Source organism: Nyctereutes procyonoides, unplaced genomic scaffold (assembly GCF_905146905.1).
Source record: "Nyctereutes procyonoides isolate TBG_1078 unplaced genomic scaffold, NYPRO_anot_genome, whole genome shotgun sequence".
NCBI lineage: Eukaryota > Metazoa > Chordata > Mammalia > Carnivora > Canidae > Nyctereutes > Nyctereutes procyonoides.
This window is the reverse complement of record NW_026575125.1, coordinates 79473265-79495272: the sequence shown is the minus strand read 5'-3', so window position 1 is coordinate 79495272 and position 22008 is coordinate 79473265. Positions and strand designations below refer to the sequence as shown.

The window sequence follows — 22008 nt, the reverse complement described above, 5'->3', positions numbered from 1 at the left end:
CACCTTTGCAGAGTTGTTGATGGGTTATTGAATACGGTCATATGGCTGAGATTCCTGACATTTTTAAGTGCTGCAATTCACTACCACTCTCCTTCCCAAGGAGAGTTCTAGATTATGTAGATTAAATTTGAAATTGATGGTGAGCATATGAGAATCGCTGTCCTCCCCGCCCTTGAAATAAAGATAAATACCTCTAAAAGTCCTGAATCAAGGAGAGGAATCTCTGGCAAAGGTGTGGTACCCAGAATGTTACTAAGTACTACCTACGACTGCTAACAACTGCTCCTACTACTCCTATTCCTACTCCTATCGCTACAACAACTACTACTGCCATTTACTGAGCTTTGACTATCCCAGGCACAGTAGCAAGTGTTTTGCATGTACTACCTTTCCCTTCCAGGTATGATTAGTCTAAGTTCTATGGATGATGAAACCAAGCTCAGAGTAGTTACGTGTCCAAAGTTACAACAGTGAGCGTGACTCCTGTCTGGCCTGCTCCAGAGCTACCACAACACACTGCATCCCAGAACCTACATACCATTCCTAGAAGGATGGAATTACAGACACTGGGGCTTTGGAGCTGGGCAAGAGAGCCCTTGGTTGGAAAGGTGGCTGGAAGCCAAATGAGGAAGGGAAATGAAGCATGTGTGGTGTGAGTCAGAGTGGACCTAGTGACTCCTATTACTAGCTACCCAGTCACAGAATAAACAACTAAAGTTCGCATAAGTGTTTGCGAGTCAGACTGTTCTGTACTTCAACAGGTTAATAACTATCACTCTAGTTCTCTTTTTGCCTTCACCATCAAACTTCTGGTGGGCTGCATTTCCTTACAACTTAAATCTCTCCTTGACCTTTCTGAATCTGTCTTCCATCCTCACCTCACCGCTGAACCTTCTCTCTCAGAGGTCACTCTGAGTGATATCTTCCAGTATGACATTGCTACTACTCCAATGGACCCTACCAAGCCTTCCACACCTTGAAGGCTTCTCTTCCTTTGCTGCTTTGACTCTTCTGTTTTTCGTTTCTCTTTTGCTCTCCTCCAGCATTCAAATCCCTCACTCATACCCTTTACACAATCCAAATCAACCTCACGATGGGTCAGGAAACACTGGTGATGGACAAGAGACATCCAAGCGGTGTGTACCTTGGCTTTGCCAAAGGAAGCACAGTGGGGTGGTTAGGGGCATAGGCTCTGGAGCTAAAATTACCTGGATTCAAACCCCCACTATGTTACCTACTAGCAGCATGACCTTGGTAAATCGCTTTATTCCCCCTGTATCTCAATGTTTTATCTATAAAGTAGGAGTGGGCATCTGGGTGGCTAAGCGGCTAAGCATCTGCTTTCAGCTCAGGTCATGATCTCATCCTGGGATGATTCTGCATCAGGCTCCCTATTCCAGGCTCTGCCTCTGGCTCGCTCTCTCTCTCTGATGAATAAATATTTTTTTTAAAAAAAAGCAGGAATAATAATAGTGTTTACCTCATAGAGTTGTCGTAAGGATGAAATGAGTTTACATATATAAGGCATTTACTTGGAACATTAGGAAATCTTCATTAAGTGTTATCTATTACAGTCTGTATGAAGGTAATTTCTAAAATGTTAATTATTTCCACAAGTGAATCATTTACTTCTGATATTTGAATTGTTTTTCAAGATGTATTTACTTTTAAAGAGAGAGAGAGTGCACACAGGTGGGAGGGGCAGAGGGAGAGGGAGAGAGAAACTCAAGTAGACTCCTCACTGAGCACAGATCCCGATGTGGAGCTTGATGCCATGACCCTGAGATCACAACCTGAGCTGAAACCCAAGAGTTGGATGCTTAACTGACTGAGCCACCCAGGTGACCCTGTGATCTTTAAATTTTTTAAAGGCACGCCATTCATTCCTCAGTAAGCTCCCAAAAAGCTCCACACTCTTTCCACGTATTTCACGAAGGACAGTTTGTTGTTGTATTCTGAGTGACAAACAATTGGACCAATCTGTCCTGGGCCTTCTTGTTCTAGACTTTCTCCATGGCTTTAAGTGCTACTTAGGTGCTCATGAGTCCTATGTCTTTATCAGTTCCCCACACCTCTCTCCTGACCTCCAGATCTAGCCAGCTGGCTGCCTAGTGGGCATTTCTTACCTGACTATCTGACCCACAGTGTAACATACCTCTAGTGTCTGAAAAGAATTCCATTTGTCAGGACACTTGGTTGGCTCAGTGGTTGAGTGTCTGCCTTTGGCTCAAGTCGTGATCCTGGGGTCCTGAGATTGAGTCCCGCATCAGGCTCCCCATAGGGAGCCTGCTTCTCCTTCTCCCTATGTCTCGGCCTCTCTCTCTCTGTCTCTCAGAAATAAGTAAAGAAAATCTTAAAAAAAAAAAAAAGAACTCCATCTGTATTTCCTGACTTAGTTAAAAGGTAACACATCTGTTCAGTGCCAAGCTAGAAACCTGGGGATCATCCTACTATTCTCACACCACTTTAACCATGATATCTAACTGATCACCAAGTAACATTGATTCTACCTCCCAGGAGTGTTTTGAATTTCTCCCCTCCTCTGTAACCCTACTACCATAACTCTACAACTGCTACCTTAGGTTGGGCCTTTGTCTCTCCCAGCATTAGTGAAAGCCACCTAACTTGTCCCTTTGCCTTTCCTTTTGACCTTTAACCCCTGCTCTATCTGGGGTACTCTAGCCAGAGCAATCCTGAAATGCTGGCCTTATCCAGTTATTCACCCATTTTAAATCCTTCCATGGATCCTCAGAGTCTTCAGGTTAAAGTCCAAATACCTACACACGGCCTACAAGGCCCTTCGTTACCTGGGCCCTAGCTATTTCTCCACATTCATCTCTTGCAATGATTCTCACATCTCCCATTCTGACTGAATCTTGATGTGCCCTGCCCATCCCTCTGCCCTTGACCCTTCCGTAGTCTCACATGAGGTCCCCTCTACTACCTTACCTTATTTTCGTTGGCAAGATTCTACTCTTACTTCAAGAGAACTCTTTTTTTTTAATTTCCATCCTGCAGTCTTTCTTTTTTTTATTTTTATTTTTTTCGAATATCATTCTTTTTTTTAATAAATTAATTTTTATTGGTGTTCAATTTACCAACATACAGAATAACAAACACCCTGTGGAGGTTCCTCAAAGAGTTAAAAATAGACCTGCCCTATGACCCAGCAATTGCACTGTTAGGGATTTACCCCAAAGATTCAGATGCAATGAAACGCCGGGACACCTGCACCCCGATGTTTCTAGCAGCCATGTCCACAATAGCCAAACTGTGGAAGGAGCCTTGGTGTCCTGCAGTCTTTCCTAAGTCCCTCGGGCAGACTCAGGTGTTTCTCTCCCTATGCTAGCCTGTCATCTTGCACTTACTTTCATTACAATAATTACTACTTCACACTGTGTTTGACATTCTACCTGCCACATAAATTCCCTGAGTTGAGGGCAGGGACTGTTTCCCATTTATTTCCATCTACTGAGTGTCCACCCAGGGCATAGCATACCATTTTGCCCAAATGACATGCTCTCTTCTGCCTCCACTAATACCTCTGCTCTTCTTCTCAGCAGAGGGAGTAATTTATTCCTCCACATATACACAGTTGGCTAAAATGCCTCTTCTCTATGAAATTTTCCCTGATGACACTTAATTCACTCCTACTCACTCCTTCATTTCATCATGTCCTCAAGGCTTGGAGAAGAATCTTCCAAAAAACATATTTGTGCTTTAGTGATTTAGATTCGATCCTTATTAATCTAGCTCGACGACTCTCAAACATTTAAGGAGCATGTGCTGAAATCATCCACAGGAGCGTGCTTTTAAAAAATTAATTCCTGTTAAAGCACCTATTTTTATGCCTGGATAAGCAGTCAGGCATTGGCTCTTGCCCTTCCCAAACCGAATACCCTGTCAGTGTGTGATGCAAGCAGAAAGGAGGAGAACATCCAGCCACCTATGGTAAGGCTCCTGAAAGCAACTGAAGACCCAGCTAAGGGAAGCCATTCAGTTCCTTAAAAGGCTGGAAGAAGGGACCAGAAAGAAATCCACCTGCCCACGGAGCTCCTGGGATGGCCTAAGCCATTGTACTGCAGCGGTTCTGGGGGAACGAAAACAGGTCGCCCATGAAACCTCTAGGAAAGTGCTTTCATAAGCTCAGGTACCTGAAAAGTTAACAAGGCTGAGGAGGTAAAAATGGAAAGACTACACTCCACTCATGTGTACTCGCTACACTGCATGCTGCTTCATAAATCTTCCTCTTTCTCACCGGCTACCATACTTTTCCCTAGCTAGGATCCAAATTTTCTGGAGGCCATCAACAGAGTATAGTTCCCAAACTGCCCACAACACACAGGACACAGTGTTGACCAAAGAAACACTCTGTTGTTGACTGACCAATTCTGAAGCTCTGTATTCACAATTTTTTTCTTTCCCTCAATACTTTCAGGAATGCTTATTATTCACAGAACAGTTCAGTCTTGGAAGCCAAGAGGAAATATTCATCAGTCGGTATACATTCTCCCTGGGCTATGCATTAAACAGGGATTTCCTTTGGAAATGTCAACAAAGGATGCCTGATGAGACAGGACAAAGAACTATATATAGAGATCAAGTGGCAAGAGTGGGAGGTCAAAGCATGCCCTCCCTCAACCAGATTAAAGGAGGCTTCGTTCTGCTCAGGCCTCCTTCCCATGCTCTCCAGCCCCAGCAACAACAACAACAAAAAATAGTTTCCAACTGCCTATTCCCCTGAATTCTGGAAGCTGGGCAGCAACTGGAACAGGCTGACTTACTAAAGAATTCAGCCAACAAATCTGTGGTGATCCTAATCTCTGTTTCTGTAATAATAGGAAGACTGCGACTGTGTTTACTTTCGGGGGGAGAATCAAGAACAAGAAGAAAGAAGCAGCAGAGAGGCAGTATTTACGACCCCTTTATGAAAAGTCAATCTGCTACGACAAAAACATTTGCAGACAATAAGGAAGAGGAACACGTTTGGCAGGAAAATAGCCCTATTCCAGTTCTCTCAGAAGTACCTGAGCTGGTAGCCTCCACACAACCCCCCTCCCCCAATGTGAAAAGCCTGGTTCATACCACGAATACAGTCATCCCCTATAGACAAAGCTGGATTCGATAAAATGAAAAAAATTTTCAAATCACCCTTTAGTGTCCGGTTCGATCTCATGATAGACAACTTCCTACTATTTATTTCACTGCATAAAGTATTTATAAGCATCTGTGAAGTCTCGAGTCCCTTCTTTCCCTGCATTTCTAATCCCAGGGATCATTCCAAAGCCTTCTGGACACACAGGCTCTGTGCTGAATGAGTATAATTAAGTACCCTGGACTCACCCTATTATTATGGAGATGTTTAGGGCACATCCCTAACCTTTCAGAAAGGATGATGTCATAGAGCCCAGCCATGCTCTTCCATGGAGCATCTTGTAGAGTTCCTGTCAAAGACAGAATCCAAAACTGGGGAGCCCATGGAGTTAACTCCCAGAATGCCCTCTTGCCCTTGAACATGTAATGCAGGATCTCATGGTTCTTTGCCAAATGACAGTTAACATTTTTATACCATTGTCTCTATTTCCTGCACCTGTATATCCAATCAGGGTGGATTTGTGCCATGTGTGAGCCTTTGAAGGGTACCTGTGGCGTTTTATTTATACCTGGTACAATGCTGTGCATAAATAAGTATTAGCAAAAGGTGACCTTTGGTGCGCCAGAGCAGACAGTGGCCTGTGCAAAGGATCTAACAAGCATCTCTAAGGGATGCTCTTAAACCCCTCCTCTGTTGGTTCATCAGGGGGCTGCTCTTCTCTCCCACTTGGCTTATATTAGGCAGCACTGGTGTCAGCTCCTGAAGGCTCAAGCCTGGAGTCCTGACTTCAGAGAGGCACTGTTAAAACCTTGCCTGTTACCTAAAGGGCCAGAATGAGTCCTCCTCTGTTAATACAATGATGCATTGTTTTACAAAGCTAGCTTCTAGCCACTTGAAAAGAGTAGGGTACTGAATACAAAGGTTTGATTGGTGCAGTGGGCTGGGCAGGGCTGGAGCAGGGTTCTGTTTGGGTGAGGCTGGTCTGAGTGATAAACTTCCCAGGGTAGGAGGTGATAAGATGTTAGAGAGGTCTCAAGGCGAATAAGCAAAGAAAGCAAACTGCTTACTTTGCTCATGTGACTACAACTTATGCTATACTTAATAGTCTTTTTTGATGAGAATGAGGACGGTGATAATTACAATTTCTAACCACATTTTATTCACTATTAGCTGTTACCCTGCCCTCAATCATGAGAATTCTAAGCCGAGGGATTCCTTATCTTGTCTCCTGCTTACAAAGCTCCCTTGTGTCTCCACCAGTGTGGGTTTCTTATACTGTAATCTAACAGCATAATCAGAAGCTTTGATAGAGTGGAACAGAGAGGGATTCTGACTAACTGAAAAGCACTCTAAAATGCCTTCTGTTTTGTTTCTCCCCACATGGGAAGAATGAAATCGACTAGCAAAAGAAGAGTCTAAAGGAAGTCACCACTCACAGAATCATGAGCCCTGAAATCTGGAAGACACATGGAAGGTCAGGTAGTCAGTTCAACCCTTTATTTTACAGGTAAGGATATTGATGCTGAGAGAGAAAGTGACTTTCCTCAAATTCCCATTACCAATTAAGGGCACCCTATGCACCCTGTATCCAGTATCTTATGCACCCTGCCTACAGTGCCACTCTCTTGCACAAATGGAGTGCCCTAGCAGGGATTAAATTGAGATGCTAAACTCATCATCCAGGTACACCCACCCGACTTTAAGAAATGCATGACTTGAAGAAATCCAAACAGTCAGGAGTGCTTATTCACATGAGGACGATTCTTTTTCTTACTAGAAGATTCTCACACTCTCTTAAGTAGAAATCCCTAGGTGGGATTTCACTTGAACCACAACATTTATCTGTCACATAAGTAAGATTAGAACTAGACCATTGGGTTGTAAATAGAATTAGAAACCTTTTTAGCCAATCACTGCCCCAGGAAGAGCGCTATCACATCTCACCCGACCCAGTTTAGAACTTGAAGCCCTACCATGGCCTCTTCAACAAAACCAACACAAAAACAAAGGCTACAGCTGGAGTCCCATGCTCTTGAGAAAGAGAGGGAAATAACATCTTTCTTTTATCACATCCACTTCTGAAAAGACTGACTCCTCTTGTAAGCTCTGCTCTTTGATGTAGACTTGACGTAGGTAACAGATTTCAAAAACCTTAGACTTGTGTGACACTTTACAATTCACAGACAACTTGAACATAGATATCATTTGTTGACGACAAGAGTAGGTGGAATGGTGATGAGTGAGAATCAAGTGAGGGGCATGGAAACAAAGGGAGGAGAGGCTAGAAAAAGGAAAAGCCGTCCTGAAAGTACTCTTATAGATATGAGAGGGCACAGAACGAACCTCGGCCTACTCTAAGGACCTGGGATTTCCCAGCTTCCCCTATGACACCCCAGCCATCTCTTTAGGGGGCTGCAGTGTCCAGTTTGATGAAGGAAGAAACACACTTCATGTTGGATTCTCATATGGCCTGCCACTGGGAAAGGAGAAGGGACCCTGGACCCCCTGGACCACTGTCTCCCCAGTCCATCGCCCACCACCCATCTATTTCTGTTTAACAATAGACATTTGCCCCTTTTCTTGGAATGAGCATCCTAAGGAAATGAGATCCCCTAGAACTATCATTCAGCTCTTCACTCCAAATGGCTTAGCTACACTCTTGACAAGCCTCCAGTGCCCTCAAAGGATCGCCTCATCCAGGTCCTCTGAAAGAGTTGCAAATGTTTGCATTACGTACCTCGACTTGTTGGCAGATCTGTATTAGTTTGGCCATTTGATTTTCTAGTTCACTGTTGCGCTTCACCAGGTTGGTGAGGTTCATCTCCAGAGTTTGCTTCCATCACAGAGAGGGTAAAGCCAGAGGGAAACAGGGAAGAGGGGAAAAAATAAGAAATGTTCAGTGAACTTGAGAACCAATATTAGGTGGAGATCATTCAGTCAGCTGACAAGCATTTCAAAGATTCACTAAGCACTTACTGCAAACCAAGCACTGTTCTAGGTGCTAATTATAATAATACTGTACCTTTGCTCCAGACTCTCGTTATTGGGGAAAAGATATTCACAGCTTTGCGGATACAGGAATTTAATGATATTAAGGAGACCTTATGTTTTCTATCATATTTTTAACTTTTTAACGTATATCATAGCATTTCATGTTGCTATCATAGTAACCCAGTGATGTAAGGAAAATAGGTATTAACCTCTCTTTTACAGATGAGTACACTAAGGAAACTATAATTTATTGAACAAGTAGTACTCGCCAGACACGATGTGAGACAATTTCATATATAACATTTAATAACTGTAACAACCCATGAGGTAAGATATGTCAGCATTTTACAGATGAGAACTGAGCTTCAGAATGGGGATAAAGTGTTCTTCACAGTCCTATAATTAGTGTGTGATTAAGCCAAGACTAGAACCCACCTCTCTAGCCTCAGTCATAGCTTTGCCCCAATATTCATGACTTTTTTTTTTTTGGAAACATTTTAGATTTATCAGTAGTTTCCTTCAGAAAAAAAGGTGCTATTTTAACTGTGAGGTTCATCAAAATCAAGCACTGTACCTCACAGCTTCCCTTCTTTGGCCCTAAGACAGTGCCTGTGCTACCCCTGGTGTAACATATCAACGTAGGCCATCCATTGCTCATCATTGCTTACTGGTACATAGCTTCCTTCATGCATACATTAGAAGCATTTTGCAAATCTGTTTACTCTAACAGAATTACAATGGTGCTCAGAACTCTTAGCATATTTTCCATTGAACAAGCTACTCTCTTCCCATTCCCTATGTGGAAAAAAACAGTGTGTTATTCACTCTAGATTGATAATGGGCTTTTAGGGGATCCCTGGGTGGCTCAGCAGTTTGGTGCCTGCCTTCGGCCCAGGGCATGATCCTGGGGTCCTGGGATCGAGTCCCACATCGGGCTCCCTGCATGGAGCCTGCTTCTCCCTTTGCCTGTGTTTCTGTCTCTCTGTCTCTCTGTGTGTGTGTCTTACGAATAATAAAATATTTTCTAATTTATTTTTTAAAATATTTTATTTATATATTTGTGAGACACACACACACACACACACACACACAGAGAGAGAGAGGTGGAGACACAGGCAGAGGGAGAAGCAGGCCCCATGCAGGGAGTCCGATGTGGGACTCAATTCCAGGACTCCAGGATCACGCCCTGAGCCAAAGGCAGATGCTAAACCGCTGAGCCACCCAGGGATCCCAGAATCTTTAATAATAATAATAATAATAATAATAATAATAATAGGCTTTTAGATTCCTCCCAATTCCCAAGTCTTCAGCTCCAGTGGCTGCTTCTTCCCCAGGGCCTGTCCCAAAATCCACTCCTCTCATACTCATCATCCCAACACCCCCCCAAAGTCTGTTCCAAATGTAATACCCCAACCTCTTAGCCCTGGTTCTGCTAACATTCCTTCCTTTGGTTGTGTACATTTCTTCATTGCTGTATCCATGGCTCCTACGGTTTGTAGTTGCTCAAAGTTCATGTTTTTGATAAGAGGGGTTGGGGGGGGAGCAAAGGGATGTGTGGGCAGTGGGAAAGGACTCATGCACTTGGCCCCTTTCTGGTCTACTAAGTAGCTAGGGCTCCTTAGTATTCTTGGCACTGGCCAAGAATAAGTCCATCCCAGGGGGCATATTCCCATGGATATATGTATTTCTAGGATGGGGCAGTCTGATCTCACTAGTCTCAAACTGGATTATGAGAACCAGCTTCATCTTTGCTTCCCTTCTTGCCAGATCTCTCTTTGTTTCTTTGGCTTTATTCTCATGGATGTGATTTTTTTCCCCCATGCATTCCACTGTTCTTGGTGGCTTTGGCACGGTTGTCTCCCCTGGCCCCCTTTAACTCTCCAACCATCTCAATCCGCGGGCTTCTCCTCAGCGAGGGTAAAGAGTGTCAAGAAGGGAGAACGGAGGGCAGCAGTTAATGATTCGGATATGATCTTTTAGCTAAGTAGATGTCAAGAAATTAAAAAAAAAAAAGGAATGGCAGAAGTTCAGCGGTTGAATACAACAAAAGGTAATGAGCACCTACTCTGTTGAGGGTGCAGTGAATATTCCAAGAGAAAGAGGAGGTGAAACTAAGGTGGGTCTTCAAGTAAAAGTAGGATTTTAACAAACATAGATGGAGGAGGACAGGGGGTCCCAGGCGGAGGGAATAACCTGAGTCAAAGTGAATAAAGTATATAGACATGTTGGGGGAGAGAGATTGAATTTGGCTAGAACAGAAGGTACAAGAGAGTAGTGGGGGATGAGGCTGGAAATGGAGCCGGAGGTCCAGTTTTGAAGGCCTTGAATGCTGAGGTGAGGAGTTTGTGCCTATTTCTTTTTTGACAACATCTGGGCCGCAGTTATGAGCTCAACCTACCAGCAATATCTAGGGCTGACTGGAACAGGAGAGCCTTGGAGCAGGGGCACTGATTAAGAGGAAGCTGTGCTATTCAAGGCAGCTGGTAATGCAGGTCTGGGCCAAGCTGAGAGGATGATTAAGAGAAATACAGTCCAAGAAAGGATTTGTCACTGTTGAGTATGCAGGGAGGGCAAGAAATAAGAGAACTAATAATAAAACGCAGTTGGATTTGGTAAATGGAAGTCACCAGTGACCTCTAGAAAAAGGAGTTACAGTCAAGTTTTGGAAGCAGATGTCAAAATGTTGAGTTAGGGAGTCAGTCAGTTGTGATGATGTGGAGGCAGCAAGTCTGAACTCATCTCCAAAAACTTGGCTGGAGAGGGTGGTGACTAAGACAGAGCTACAGTTTGGTGAAACGGTCCAGCTCAGGTTAGACAGGGGGCATTGGTAACGAACCCAATCCGTTTATGACTTCTACGAGCACAGTGGTCCAGATTCACAGAGCAATGGAAACCCCATGTCTCACCATTGACCATATTGACATATTAGGTAGGCATAAATGTAGACTGAGGAACTCAGAGCAGATACAGTATTAGAAATCTGTGCTTCAGACTGTAATGTGTTACCATTCAAACACAGGGTTCCATGGGGAAAATGTTTTCTAACAAGTCCATGCAACCTGTTGCAACACTTGTCATGAAACTAATAGACTATAAATAATTCATAGGGCAGAGCAGGACTAAGATCCCCTGCTGTGTGTTCCTCACTTATGGCCTAGCACTGAGACTCACAGCTTCTGTAAAGCCACTGAAAACAAAAATTAGGGTCGAACACATAATTTGGGGTCTGGTTTTACTATGGACCTTGGATTACCATCACAAAATTATGGCAAATGGTTATTTTGCTCTAGCCCCTTAGCAATTTGCAGAATGCCAGCACATTTTAACGACACAGAACTAGAACTGACAAGATGACTCTAATTTCAACCTTACTTCATTAATATGAAAATGCTTTGAAAAATAAATCTCTGGCTAATGAAAACACCATCTGTTGATGGCTTTTTGCCACTGTTTTCTTACATCCCGAGACATAATTTGAGGAAAACCCCCGAACATTTACTTTACTCACTTCCTCTTCATTTGCAAGGAATGAAAGCCTCCTCTCAAATTGGAATTGATTCTCAATAATGAATATATGCAAAGGAAAGTGGAGAATTGCCGCAATTATGCATTTCATTTCCTCACCCTTCCTTATCATGCTTGGCACTGATGAATCATTTAGAACTAGAAATTCTGGGCCACTCTAGGCTGGAATGATCGCATGCATTGATTTGGCCAAATAATTACCTTGCCTATACTCTGGCTAAGGAGACAAAGAAAATACATGCACATATGTGTCTGTGTGGGCATGCATGTGCCTCTGTGTGTGTATGTGTGTGTACACAGTCTCCTTATGTAAAAATAAACATGTCTTTTTGTTACTGTGTTGTTGCGGTCTGGTTTTTAAACACTGGTCTGTTTAAACACTTTTCCTGTGTTGTCCAGTGAATCACCGGGCCCGGGTCCCTCCGTACAAACCTATTTAGGGTAGCTTTCTAAGGACAGCTAAACCATGACAAAGTGGCAGGGGAGATTGGAATGGAGATATTTGCTGGGAGGAAACGGAGACAGGAGGTTGGCAGGGGAGCAGGATGAAGCTCCAATTTCCTGCTGCAGGGGGTTACCTCTGGGTCCTCCTTCTGTGCTTTCCCTGTGTGGGGATTAGAGATGCATTTGTACCACGAGACTGAGACCCTCTTCACCTCCAGATGACTATATCATCACGGCGTTTACTAAACTCTACATGTGTCTAAGTAACACAACGGGAGGGGAATATTAGGCTGCTTGGTGTAACTGGGACTTTAAAAGGCCCGGGTAAGCTAACCTGACAGTCAACACCGGTTCCGTTTTTTATGCAAGTTCCACTTTGTGTCACGTAGGCTTGGTCTCTTTGTGTACTGTTCTGTTGTACCCTTGACAAAGTGGAAAATGTTTGCCATTTCTGAGATACCAGGCATGGGCTATTCTTCCAGATAGCATCTCATAAAAAGAGATGGGCTGGGTTTTTTTTTTAAAGATTTTTTATTTATTCATTTGAGAGAAAGAGCAAAATCATGAGGGGAAGAAGGGGGGAGAGGAGGAGAAAAAAGCAGACTCCCCACTGAGCAGGGAGCCTGACCTGGGGTTCCATCGTAGGATCCCAAGATCATGATCTGAGCTGAAGGCAGATGCTTAACCAACTGAGCCACCTGGGTGCCCCAACTGCTGGTTTATTTTTTTTCCCATTTCTCTAGATACACGTTGTTTCAGATAACTTTCTCACAGGCTCCCTCAAGAAACCAAACATTGCCTCTTCTTTAAAGCCAGAGATTTCCCTGATGGTACACCCTCTCGACCACGACTGTCACTTGTCATGCTCTGTGAAAGCGTATGTCTTTTACACATATGTGAGCACATTTATACACACCTACCTGACACGGCAAGCCCTGAAGTCCTAAAAAGGGGTGAAGCCTTTCTGCTTGCTCTATTTAAACATGCAGAATTACCACCGAATGCCTGTATACTCTTCAATTTTCTAAAAGGCATGAGGGGAACATTCTCTAAGTCTACACAAGATCCCCACTGCTTCGATGTGGGAATGGAACCTTTGGGGCTGCGGAGGGAGGAGGGAAGGGAAGAAAGGCCGATGTACCCCAAACCTGAGCCTTCCTGATTCACAGAAGACAACACCATCTTTAAAAACGATCTGAGCCAGTGACCCCATTACTATTTATCGACATGCTCTTTTTTTTGACATTCGGTCTGCTCACTGATATTCCTAGCTATCTCCAAAATCCAGGAGCCAAAAATTTTAGCACACTTTTGGGGTCACATTCTGCTTTCTTTTTTTAACTGCTTGTCTTAAAATACTAACTTTGCTTTTGCTTCAGTCTGTCACTTTATGTATCAATTACATATGGCCTTTCAACAGCAGAACACACCATCTGGTCCACCAACTAAAGCCCACACCCTTCTGCCAGAGTGTGTTGCTTCCCCAAACATTTATTTGCTGTTGTGTAGACACAGGCTATGTCCCAGAATGAGATACAGGTGAGACACTGGATGTCCAAGGTCTACTCTACTTGAGGCTCGTTAGAGATATGACCAAGACTGGTCCTCAACCAGCGAAGCTGGGCGAATCAGGTTGCCATTCCTCTTCTTTCCAGAATGTTCTGACATCATTCCACAAAGACCCATGCCTCCCCTAGTTCCCTCATTAGGAATGCTACACAGACCACCCTGCATTTTTTTTCTTGCCCTTCTCCTCAGGTGGATTGCATGGTTCTATCTCTGCCTTAAACGTGTAAATTATTATTTGGACCTTCTAAAATAAAACCCGTACTAAAAACCTAAACCCACTGTTTATTGTGATAACAGGATAGTGAACCAAAACCAATTGACTTTCCTGGAGTTCTCAATGTGGTACTCTACTCGAACTATTCCTCTTTGGTTCCTGCCTCTCATGCACACTCTTCCCTTCTTCCTTCACATACTCTTCCTTCATATTTACCTTCTAGACTCTGAGTGTGCCACAAGGCTCAATCCTGGGCCCTTGCTCAGCTCACCACTGCATGACCCTATCGCTGCACTAAAGGCCCCCAATCTATGTCTCTAGCCCTAATCTTTCAGCCATCGCAAAGGCCTGAATCTCAACTCCTTCTAGAACATTTGCCCTTTCAGTTCTGAAATTACCCCCATGTTCTCCCTCCTCCAGATACTTGACCAAACTATTTTCTTCCTGCTACAGCAATCCCTGTTCCTTACTCCATCCCCATCCCCCAACTGGACATCCCCAAACCCACCCAAAGTCTCTTTTGATGGATGTCCTTCCCATGTTCTCTCTCAATCCCTTGTGCTTCCATTGTCATAGAACTCACCACACTGTCCTGTAACTGTGTCCTTAACTAGCCGTCTCCTCACAATGAGCCAAAAGCTCCACCAGTGTTGGGACTGTGCTCTCTTTACCCTTGTAATCCCAACACCCTTCCTGGTACTTGGCATCCAATAGTGTTCAGTAAACTTTTGATGAATGACCCATGATCATATCAAACTCAAATCTAAAGTCAAATTATACCACCCAAACTGCTAGTACCTTCCTCTAATTTACCCCATTTCTATCCCCAATACCTCTATTCTTCAAGACATCTCCTAGTCCAGAGTCACTTTTTAATTCTTTCTCTCCCATCACCTGTAACCATAGAGCCAGCCATTCACCAAGTCCTGTCAACTCATCTCCAGTTTGGTCCTCCTCCAGCAAATTCATTCATGATTTCCTGTTTTGAGCAGCATGCCTCCCTTTCACAGACTCTTCCTCTGGGCTCCCGAGCATCCTGTGCACGCCTCTGTCATGGCACATACCCTACTGCTTTGGATTTTTTTATGGACTTATCTGTCTCTCATACTAAGTTCAAAGCTCCCCAGGGCAGGGACTGTGCCTGATTTCTTGTGTGCCCAGCTCCTACCATGATGACTTGAATGGTTGAGAGTTTTCAGTGAACAAAATGAGTGTTCGTGAATTGTCTGTTAAATGAATGAATGAATCCCTAGCCTTGATCCCTGGTGCTACGGTTTAAGTTGCTATCTGTTCTGTCTTCGGGGGAGATAAAGAACAAGACATTACCTCATTACATTAACCCTTTGAGAACATGCCTGTCATTATCACATTTTCCCCTTTCAACTTTGCTTCTTTGGGCTTATTCATTCTTTCCATCATCTTTCCTTTCCTATATTATATTTCTAGAATATGTTCCTTTGCCCAATAAGAACAGACAGGATTGGGATGCTTGAGTGGCTCAGTGGTTGAATGTCTGCCTTTGGCTCAGGTCATGATCCCAGGGTCCTGGGATTAAGTCCCACACTGGGCTCCCTTCAGGAAGCCTGCTTCTCCCTCTGCCCATGTCTCTGCCTCTCTCTGTGTCTCTCTCATGAATAAATAAATAAATAAATAAATAAATAAATAATCTTTTAAAAAAAAGAATGGACCATGTTGTGTAGCATTGGGAGCATGTCGTGGACAATTAAGAGACCACAGAAAAGCCAGATCTACAAGCAAGCATGACTTTCTGATCATGGGTTGAAGGCTAGTTTAGCCAGTTTAGAAACCCTATGACAGATATCACCCTCACCCCATACATACGTGTCCACCAACCACATCGTAGGGAGTGCAAATCTGGACTTAAACACTTTGCTTATATGATAATTTTGCTACTGTGGCTCAGTACCTAAGTGAGTCAAATTGAGAAACAAATTTTTCTGCTCTCTCACCTTTAATAACCCAACCTGGCCTCTCTGAAGCTTCTTATCATGACCATTTATGGCATGGCTCATTTATTAGGGAGATCCTTAGTCTCAGCATAGGTTCTACCAAGGCCATAATCCTTATTGGGGGCACCATGCTTATGGCCTTACACACCAGGCATCCTCAACCCAACTTTTCTACAGATATGCCCACAGAAAATTAACACAGATGCTCTCCTCCCACACAATGACACACGTAGACATACACAGACAAACAAATTGAGTCATTCTCAGCTGCTCAGCCATGCAGAAATCCACACACTCATATATGGTGACACATACATATATATGCAAATATACTCTCTCTCAACCCCGGCTTTCATAAAGATATTTCTCTCTTTCTCTTATATTAATAGTCATACTGGTTCCGAAATAGTAAAATGCCCAGTGGTAGATAAGATGAGAGGGTATCTGTCTTGGCAGACAGAAGTGGGTGTCAAGTGGGTGAGCAGACAAATGACTGGGAGAAGGTGGTGGCTGAGTGACAATGGGTGGGTGGATGACAGAGTGACTGAGTAGGAAGAAGGGCAAGCTATCAACTCTGATAAGATTCCAGAATATCATATCATATTTTCCAACCTTTTAACTGGCGTTGTGGCTTTCCTTTGAACATTCTCCAAGTCTCACATCTCCCTTCTCTTTGTCTAGCAATCTTGAGCTCTGTCTCAGCCTCTCTTTCCGTGTGTGTGTGTGTGTGTGTGTGTGTGTGGTGTGGGTTTCACTTTCCCATAACAAAAAACTTACTCTGGTGCCAGGTAATATTTTATAACAACGAGATCCTTGGTATGTAAGTGCAACTGCATTTAAGAATTATTTGTAGTAATGAATTTGTGGAAATGTAATGAGAAAAAGAAAATGTGCTTGTTTATTCCTTTCAGGAAATTCCTCTATTCCCCCTGATTTTCATCAGCTATATTTTTGGCAGGCTATGGGCATGGAAATGTGAAGACATCACTCTCAAAGAGAATTATAATAATCACATCTGATTTATACAGATGTCACCACAGGGTTAGGCAGTTGGAAAATCCAGTACTCCAAATGAATAGGCACTTAAAATTAAGGACATGCCATACTTTTGCTAACACTCTGGGTTTTTTTTTTTTAACACTCTGGTTTTGAACATTATCAGTAGTTTGCAGGAGATTCTTTTTTTTTCAGACCCCTAAAGTAGTCATAATGGCAAGACAGATTTATTTCTCACAAGATGAGAGCTAAGGCAAGCTATAGACACTGTTATATTTCCCATAGATCCATTATTAAGATTCCACTCATTTGGATTTCTTGAGCACATATTATGTGTGCAAGACACTAGGAGGATACTGAAGAAATAAAAGATACTGCGTCTGGCCTCAAAAAATTTATGGTAGAGCTGGGATGTGTTGGGGTTGCCTTGAAGGGTTTTAGCTGGGGACTAAAGAATTGGTAGGATTCCTAAGCAGGTCAAGAGAAAGAGCACCTTGGGCAGCCCGGGTGGCTCAGGGGCAGCCCGGGTGGCTCAGTGGTTTAGCACCACCTTCCGCCTGGGACATGATCCTGGAGACCCAGAATCAAGTCCCACATCCGGCTCCCTGTATGGAGCCTGCTTCTCCCTCTGCCTGTGTCTCTGCCTCTCTCTCTCTCTCTCTCTCTCTCTCTCTCTGAGTGTGTGTGTGTGTCTCTCTCATGAATAAATAATAAACAAAATCTTAAAAAAAAGAGCACAGGTCTAAGTTAGGAGTCATAAAAGAGAATGAGTGGTATGTTTAGCAGACAGGAAGCTAATCTGGGCAGAATAAAGGTACTACGTTTGAGAGTGGTAGGGGGCAAAGATGGATGGGTAGCATGTGAACCAAGTTGTACCAGACTTAGAATATCGAGTTGAGATCTGTCATCAATACAGAGCCACTGAAATTTGACCTCTTTTTACAAAGCCAACATTTATTTTTTTAAGATTTTATTCATTTATTCATGAGAGACACACACAGAGAGAGGCAGAGACATAAGCAGAGGGAGAAGCAGGCTCCATGCAGGGAGCCTGATGTAGGACTCGATCCCAGGACCCCAGGATCACACCCTGGGCTGAAGGCGGGTGATAAACCACTGAGCCACCCAGGCATCCCTAAAGCCAACATTTATTAATGTAATAGTATCGATCTTTTCTACAGGGAGAAACTCATGAGCTGATGAAAACTCTTAACACGTGAAGCATTTTTATAGAAATGTGGCCACATGTCATGAGCTAAGATCATATATTGAGACACATAAGTGGAAAGAGAAGGAATGGAGGAAATAATTACTCTGATAGGCCTTTCTACTGTAATAACTGTTGGGAACAAAACTATTCTTTGAAATTGAAGAATTAATTGAACCACTGGTTGCCTTCCGAAGGACATGTAGTTAGGATGGACAAATAAAAAATGATAATAAACCATAGTAAGTATCCCAAACCCCCCTAATCCACTTTGAGCACATGTTAAGAAGACAGGCTGGCTTCTGGTTATTCCGACCTTTTGTCTTATAACAGTGTGTTTATTCTTCATTGAATAAATAAATACTAGAGACCACTAATCCTACAGAGGGAGGTTAGTACAAATAGGGTAGTTATAAAGGCCAACAGTGAAGCTCCAGAACCAAAAAGGACAAATAAACACCATTTCACTTATGGGCCAAAAGTAAAACCCCTAGATATATGTACTATCATACCCCCCCTTCTCCTGTAGGACTCCCATGCTCTTCAGGGCCAGAGGAGTATGCTCAAGGCCATCTCCTCCATAGCTTCTGACAACCAGCTTCCTCCTTTCTCCTTGGGGAAGAATTCGGCAGATTAAGGGAATAATCCCAAATGCTTTTCTAAATTAAAATTAAGCCAAAGAAAAAAAATAAAATAAAATTAAGCCAAAGAAGTGAGAATATGTGACACTAAACGTCAAACTTCCTCTCCGCTTCATATGGAGAACTAATAGCCCTTTACACTTGGACACCAAAGTGATCCTCACACATCTAACACACACACACACACACACACACACACACACACACACAGCAGTAGCAGCAGCAACAGCAACAGCACCTCTCCCTCCCCAAAGTCCAAGATGTTCCAGACAATATAACAAACCACACAGTTGGGAATGATTCATATGTTTCCACTCTCAGTCCAAAAAATGAGCAAAAAAAAAAAAGTTTCCGCTTAATTTAAAATCAGAATTTTCTGCACATTTCCTTAAAAAATTAAAGGGGAACAATTCAAAATCTGGCCTTTCTTTCTCCAAAAATTACTGATTAGTTACATACTAAATTATCTTTTGGTAAAATACTTTTGTGCTCTGTCCAGCCCTAGAGACTTGGGCTATAGCCACATTATGCCAAATATCTAATCAATCATCCAGTGTTTTCATGTTTTCGGATGTTTTCAAAATCTGGTGTTCTGCAGATACAGGCTTATTCTATCCAGTCTTTTGTTATCTCAATCATACATATGGATACAGAGTTTTCTGTTTGGAGTATTTCTCAAGGCCAGTGCCTTATTATAGTTCCAACACCTGCAAATATTTGGCAGAGACTGTCCCATCCTCTCCACATCCCCTACTCTTCCTGCAACCCCACCTCCATCTCTTGCCATTATGAAGCTGTAAGTTTATACAGTATGTCCTTTCCTTGATGCTGTTAATTGTTTATCTGTGACCCATGAAATGTACAATTGCCAGAGCATAAAGTTAAGTTTCAAATCACATTTCATGGGCAAAACTGAGGTCCAAAACAAAGTGGCAGCAGGCTACAGCAGAAAGGATACTTAGAGTGCAGAAGATGAGTTCCAGTTCCAATCCTGTAACTTTGACCAAATCACTTAACCCCTCAAAGTCTTAGTTTATACCACATGATAGTGTAAGGCTTTGACTAGACCAAGTGCAAGGCCTGGCATCCTAGGAGTCTAAGAATGGGAGTCCATGAGATTATTCCTCACCATAGTCTGGAAGCAAGTAAGAATATCACCCTGAGTGGAATCCACAAACACTGAACTTTGTACAAATCTGTACATATTAGATATAAATAAAAATCACAAAAGGCACAAACCACTGTCAGCGTGGCCACTCTCAATATTGCGTGCAACAAATTATGGGAGGGAAAATATATCCCATCCTGAGTATTGCTATCTTCACCAACCTCATGAAATGTTTAGATGAGTTACCATGACTTGTTTGGGGCATGGCAAGAGGAAAATCTCCACTTCCTTTCTTCCCTCCTCCCATCCTATCCTGGTCTTCCTTCCACCCTGGTCTATCTATCCAGCCCCTATTTGGGGGGTGGTAATCTCATTAGTCACATAAACATTTTATTTTCCTGGAGTTTCTGCTAAACAGCTCCCTTCTTAAGAGAAGTTAAACCATATGGCAGGCAGGCCATGGGAATAAAGCAATTTGCTGGATTTGACATTTGTTAACATCAACATGAGGCAGTAGGGTTTTACAAAATAGGTGCTTAGACTTGCACATAAATATTATATATACAGCATGACAACTTCGGGAAACTCTGTCCAATGAACGTCAATGAAATACTGGAAACTTCCAAGGCAGGCAACTGCAGCCCAGTGCTTCAGTCTCCAACCCACACACACTCAAAAAAACAAAACAAAACAAAACAAAACAAAACTGCACGTTGGCACATCTAACACTGGATTAAATACTTATTGCCTGCAGTTGAAATTTTGAGTTCAGACAGCTGATTATCCCTGACTTCGTAGTAAACTGAAATTCCTTTTTTGTCTTTTGTTCTGTTTTGCTTTTGCTTTGTGAGGCAGGCTTAGAATCAGCCCTGTGCTAAGGGCTGGAGGGCAATTTTTGGCAAGCGGAGTGCCAAACCTGTTTCTTTAGCATGTCAAGAGGACAAACATATGTACTACTGTCCTCCACCAAAAAAAAATCTCTCGCCTACATACAGATACACTCAGACGCCTCCACCCACACCTCCACAGAGACACACCCAACCTTCCCATTGCTATACCCGCACGCAGGCATATCAGCACGTATGCTAATTACAGGACACCTACATAGGTACTCACATACCTAAAACAGGCAGAAAGATCATGACAAAGATAGATAGTGTGCAATATGTCACTGACAGAGGACAGAGGGTGTTGTTTCCCTGGGCAGGCTACTGGTGTGGTGCGGGCCAGGGGCTAACTCATCCAGAACTGGCCAGAGGTGAAGGGATGCAACAGGTTTGTGCCACTGATGAAGCAGTTCCCAGGGAGAGTTTGTGAGTGAGTAGGCAATTCCTCACGAGAATAACTTGGGGGTTAATGGACTTGTTACATAGGACAAGTGGACCTAGCTTGATTAGGGAACTTGCTAAGTGTGTATAACAATTGTGTGTAAAGAGACCAAGGTGTATAAGAGACATTTCCCAGATCCCTTACCTTGAGTTTCTCAAATCGGTCATTCAGGGACGCAACCTGATGGTCTCGGTGACGTCCCACCAGTTTGCATAAGGCACAGATCAATTGGTCATCAGATACACAATACATGTTCACTTTCTCGTTCTCGTGGTCCAGGCAGGTGATCCCTCGAAGGTGGGTGTCTGGCACGGGTTCCACCAGGCGGTGGCTGGTGAAAGGTTTCTTGTTGGGGTGTGTGGCCCGCAGGCAACGGTCACAGTAGGAGACCTCACAGGTGATGCATGTTTTCACTGCATCCCTGGGCGGGTCCTGCTCACAGAATTGGCAAGCAATTCGCTCACTAGACATGGCAGTGCTGGGCCTGTAAGTCCTTTCCCGGCGGCTCTCACTGGGGGAATTGGGCCCACTGACTGAAGCCTTCTGGAAGCGATCGATAATGTTCTGCAGAGTCACATTCCTCTTGAGGCCATCCAGGCCCCGGTGGTTCAGCGAGATAACATACCTGCATGTAGGACACTGGAAAGCAGTAATGGGTTCAATGGATTCACCAGAGCTGCAGCTTGAGACCAGGATGCGGTGGGCACAGCTAAAGCAGAGGCTGTGAGCACAAGGGAGCAGAAGGGGGTCTTCGAACAACTCCAGGCAGATTGGACAGGTCAATTCAGACTCCAGTGTTTCCATCTTTAGTGAAAATAATCCTGCTGAGGCATTAAGAACCACAGAGGTTCTGCTTTCACCTGCGAGGAATACAAAGCAAGAGTCACTAGGCGTTTCCGAAGGAAACGTGGATGTAGCA

General features: G+C 43.4%; 1 protein-coding gene across 5 annotated transcripts in view; it reads right to left on the bottom strand.

The window, feature by feature from the left end:
* MID2 (midline 2) overlaps positions 1–22008 on the bottom strand; it is a 110039-nt gene that overhangs the window by 73398 nt on the left and 14633 nt on the right. For all 5 annotated transcript variants that reach the window (XM_055338712.1, XM_055338710.1, XM_055338713.1 and 2 more), the window contains exons 2-3: positions 21234–21949; positions 7833–7928 (exon numbers count right to left, since the gene is read on the bottom strand). In XM_055338712.1, coding sequence (XP_055194687.1) covers positions 7833–7928; positions 21234–21893 — 756 coding nt within the window. In that variant the 5' untranslated portion in view covers positions 21894–21949. The remainder of the gene's footprint in view (positions 1–7832; positions 7929–21233; positions 21950–22008) is intronic.